Genomic DNA, 4,785 nt, shown 5'->3' on the forward strand with positions numbered 1-4,785 from the left:
AACTTTAAGGATCCGAATCAGATTCATTTCTTTGGACAGGCTTTGTAGTACCTGAGTTTGCACACGTCACACAAATGTGCAGGATCACACAACGCGCATGTGTTGTCGCCCCCGAAGATGCCACAACCTGCAATGGTACCCCAAATCCACAAATGCCTCGCATGCAGGAGAAATTTGCATGCAATCAGTCGAGGCATTTCCTGCATCATTTTCCCTTCAGTTGACTGGCGTGCCCTTTGATGCTGGGCACACACTGCTCATGGCATTACAGTAATGCCGAATGTGGCCTACCTTTAATTAAAGGTAAAGGCCTGAGGCTATCCGAATCCTAATCTGTGGTCAAGGATAACTTCTGCTCTGAGCTATCGCTTCAATGTGCCGTGACACCCAAATGGCTTGGTCCCAGCACGGATCAAAGAGTTGTTTGTGGCCGACGCCGAAGATTACACCACTCGGCTGCCATGCCATTCTCTCATAGCAGCCAAGGCAGAGATCCCAGAGGCTTTCAGAACTAAGATGTGTATCAGCCCTGTGGCCAAACAAACAAAACGTGCGTCACTGAACAGAACCCTGAAATGTTAGTCTGTCTTTCTGCCATTGCGCCGATGGCTGGTGGACTGTCTCATGTCTTTCGCTTTTACTGTGAAAGTTAAGTTAGAGTGTTCCTTACTTAGGCTAAATGTTAGGGTTAGGTCAGAAGAGACCTAATTAAACATGCTTGTGTGTTTGTTTGTGTGTGTGGTGTGTGTATGTGTGTGTGTGAGCGAGAGAGAAAGAGAGAGAGAGAGAGAGAGAGATAACAAGGGGCAGGAATAGAGAGAGACAGTGAAAGTGTTAGAGAAAAAAGAAAGAAATAAAAGAGAGAGAGAGAGAGAGAGAGATTTTGACATTATTGTAATCTATTTTGGCTCTGCTTCTGAAAGACTTAGGCAACACACCGCAGTAATTTGTCGGAAATGACACAGGCCCTGTGTGAGCTAACACTGCTCACTCTAATCCCTCCAAAATATGTCACTGATTTAAAATCATAACATTATACAGGTCATGAAACAGCAGGTGCGGATCAATCCCGATGCGTTTGATTTACGTACAGTTCCATTAACTTCCTTGCTTTCCACACAGTGACTCCCAGGTGTGGAACAGCTTCAAAACCGGCAGTCCGTAATTGCGAGCATTTGGCCTCGCGCAGCGCCCACTAGACTTGTCCACGCCGTCCGACCCTCCTGGACATTTTTCTTCTTTTTTTTACAGCATGGTCCGTCGGAGGAACACGCATTGGTGTCGCAGTGTAATGAGTTCACGCACAACGCACACTGACTCGAGGCTTTAACAACTGTTTACACAAAAAATATTCAAAAAAGATTAAATTTCTCAAACGGGAGATATAAAAGCCAAATATCCGCAGCTCAGTAATTGTGTTTGTGGCGAGTTCATCATTCTGTTTTTACTTTTTCCTTATCCCTTTCAAATTGGCTGAAGGGCTGCTATCGGTCCTTTCAGGCCCTTCAGTCCTCTTGAATTGTCCTATAAACAATAAGAGCGGATCTGAATCTGACAGGCGCGTCTCTTCAGCCCGGACCAAACCAAACCAAAGACCGTCAGCTGGGAGAGAGATGTCGCTGGCAGCCTGTTGGCAGAAGGTCCTGACAGGGACCCGCGCACCTCTCAACACAAGCTGTCTGCGGAGAGACGATGCACCACTGAGCCAATCTGGATCTGGGTCTTTTTATAGCCACTAAGTAGCTCCTGAGTCCTGAAATCGCTTTTATTGAATGAGATAATTTCGCTGGATCGTGGATAATTTTAATTATCTGAATTAAGTACATAGAGCTCAGCTCACACATATTACCACGCATTTCATTTTCAATTTAATTTTTTTATCAATATGACTCATTAGCAGAGCCATGCAGGGGACCCTCACTGACTCGGACACTTACATCCTCAGGACAATTACTTACAGTTACACTCCTGTGCACAACTTTATTATTTAAATACTAACGTGCACTTTAATAACATACTTGTCTTAACATACTCTTTATGTGTTCGTTTGTTTGTTTATCATATTTTATTGTAAATTCTTGTATTTTCTATTTTTAAAATATGTCTTTTACTATTGCACTGAGTTTACGCACCAATCACTAAACCTTGCATGTGTAACATGCCTGGCAATAAACCGTGTCTGAGTCTGATTCTGATTCTGAAAATAGGCTACAGGTGCACTCATTCATTGAAAATACAACTCAAACAGCTCCACGCCACAGAGAGCCCCTGTGTGATTAAACCCAGTGAGAGTGTGTTTCCCCCATTAGCCGATTAAATCCCCAACAACTATTAGAGGACATCCGGGATTAGAAATGTAAAGAAACTGAATTCGATGACGCCTTAATCCTAAATTAGTCATTGTAAACACAACGCACACTTATTTTTTCGTTTCGTGCCTGGTTTACACTCCAAACGGATTTACTGACTCTTTGGCAGAGTTGGAAACAAGATGCTGGATTCGATAACAACGCACCCATTAATCAGGATGTTGTCCTTTCTAATTTCGCCTGTGTGTCAGTCTAATGGGTTAATTGAACTGCAGGATGGAAAAGGAGGTTAGAGCAACACTGGAACTGCAGGTTCATTAACTTACTCGATCCTTAAGAAAAATAGCAGCAACTTTGATGTATTTCCTGAGACAAACACCGAGGTCCCTGCTGGGAAATCAAACCCACTGAAAAGAATGCAGATGGGATTGTGGCCTTCACTCTTTCACGCGCGAAGCTGTACTGTTTGGTAAAGCCCCCAGCAGTTAGTCACGTGCTTCACCTGTCACAGCATCAGGTGCACGGTCTCGATACATCTGGTGAGATCCGCTGCTGCCTCCTTATAAACACCCCTTCCGCAGCGGAAGGCCTCGCACCGTCGTGTGTTTGCTGCAACAAACAGATTCAATTTAAATCGGCATCCTGGAGGACTTTGTCGAATATAAACCATGTGTTAACAAACACTCAGCTTTTTTCAATTAGAGATCGTCCCCGCGCTGCCCTCCGTGCAAACCTCGAAGAAAGAACTCGCTTATTTGATTAACCCCCGCGTAATTACAGCGCGCGTCCTCTCAATGGTTTGTCATTTATTCGATCATATAATTTGCGAATTAGGAGCCTATTAATGTGGCTACAAGACCCAAATTATGTGGGAAGAAACTGGTGATCCTGCTGGGATATGATCTGACTCCATTGCGTAAAAATATGTCTAGACCAGAATTAACCCCGTTCAAATCTTGTTACATTTTGAATAACAAAGAGCGTCCACGTGTTACTGACAGTAGTATTTGTTGTCCGCGGAGCTTTAATAGATGAAATAGTCCCATTCAGAGGCCACCGGGTTTGCGCGGCCTGTTGCGCCTTAATGCTCGGCCCCTCACCGTCTGCTAAATACTGAGTGTTTTTTGTCAATATTAGCGGGACTACTTGAGGGGAAGTTTATAATTGGACACGTGTTTCCCCCGCTTTTTTGTCGTTTGGAGATCAACCGATTCCATTGTAATTCGTTTTTAAAGCAATGAGCGATCCACAAGGAGGGGTAAAGTGTTCTTAAGAGCTCCCTTTCAGCCTTTACAATGGCCAGAGCAACCCGCAGAGAAACACGGAGGCCCTGGAAGTATTTAATCCAGGAGATGTGTCCACGGGGCTGTCACACAGCAGCAGAGATTCAGGCACACGCAGGTAGGCTGTTGCCAGTTTGTTAAGGGGAACACGCTCTCTGCCGAGACTGGGAAAGAAACTCAATCATTGTGTTTTTGCCTTTATAAAATATAAAATATGGAGGACATGCTTTTTGACTTCGACGAGGATGGCACGAAGGATTTTGCATTTTGGGGACAAATGGACCAAAACTTCCAGTTTCAGACCCAGCTGGACAACTTCCTGCTGGACTACACCACAGCCGCCGGCCAGCTCTCGCCCTGGTCCTCCCTGGGAAGTCAGTCCATGTTCCCGGACGCGCAGCTGACCTTCACCGACCTCGACGTGCAGTCTCCGGGGGCGGACGTCTGCACGGAAGGGGAAGGCTCCTCCATGGACGAACCCCTGGAGGTGACCAAACACAGGGCGCGGCGGCTGGTGACCCATCCGCCCTACACGGTGCAGCGACACGCGGCCAACATCCGGGAGAGGAAGAGGATGCTGAGCATCAATTCCGCCTTCGAGGAGCTGCGCTGCCACGTACCCACGTTTCCCTACGAGAAGCGGCTGTCGAAGATCGACACTCTGCGGCTGGCCATCGCGTACATCGCCCTGCTGAGGGAGATCCTCGTGTCGGGCTGCGACCCCAAATCCTACGTGGACGAGTGCATGAAGAACGGCTACAAGAATCACACTGACGCCATCTGGAACACAAGCGGTGAGCTGATCCCCCTCATTAGCCCACAATCAAACTGTAATTAACTAATGACCGAGTTGACTGATGTTGCAGATGAGATCAGGGTAATGTTAAGTCTAACTTCAGCCAATTTAAATATGTTGTCTGGAACATTATCAATTATCAATTCATTATATTATTAGAGCATCAGTCTTAATGCAAACAGGTTTTTTCAAAATGTTTGCAAAATAGACTGGATACCTTATTTTCTGGATATTAGAGAATATTAACATATATATATATATATACATATATATACATATATATATATGTGTATATATATATACATATATATATATATATGTATATATATATACATATATATATACATATACATTATATATATATATACGTATATATATATACATATATATATATACA

At 44.6% G+C, this 4,785-nt stretch overlaps 1 protein-coding gene across 1 annotated transcript in view; it reads left to right on the top strand.

The window, feature by feature from the left end:
• The first annotated feature begins 2,862 nt into the window (after window positions 1-2,862).
• LOC116398616 (achaete-scute homolog 1a) overlaps window positions 2,863-4,785 on the top strand; it is a 3,816-nt gene continuing 1,893 nt past the window's right edge. The window contains exon 1 of the mRNA XM_031875079.1: window positions 2,863-4,386. Coding sequence (XP_031730939.1) covers window positions 3,807-4,386 — 580 coding nt within the window. The 5' untranslated portion in view covers window positions 2,863-3,806. The remainder of the gene's footprint in view (window positions 4,387-4,785) is intronic.

The sequence above is a fragment of the Anarrhichthys ocellatus genome, unplaced genomic scaffold (assembly GCF_004355925.1).
Source record: "Anarrhichthys ocellatus isolate YVR2014 unplaced genomic scaffold, GSC_Weel_1.0 scaffold86, whole genome shotgun sequence".
Classification (NCBI taxonomy): Eukaryota; Metazoa; Chordata; class Actinopteri; order Perciformes; family Anarhichadidae; genus Anarrhichthys; species Anarrhichthys ocellatus.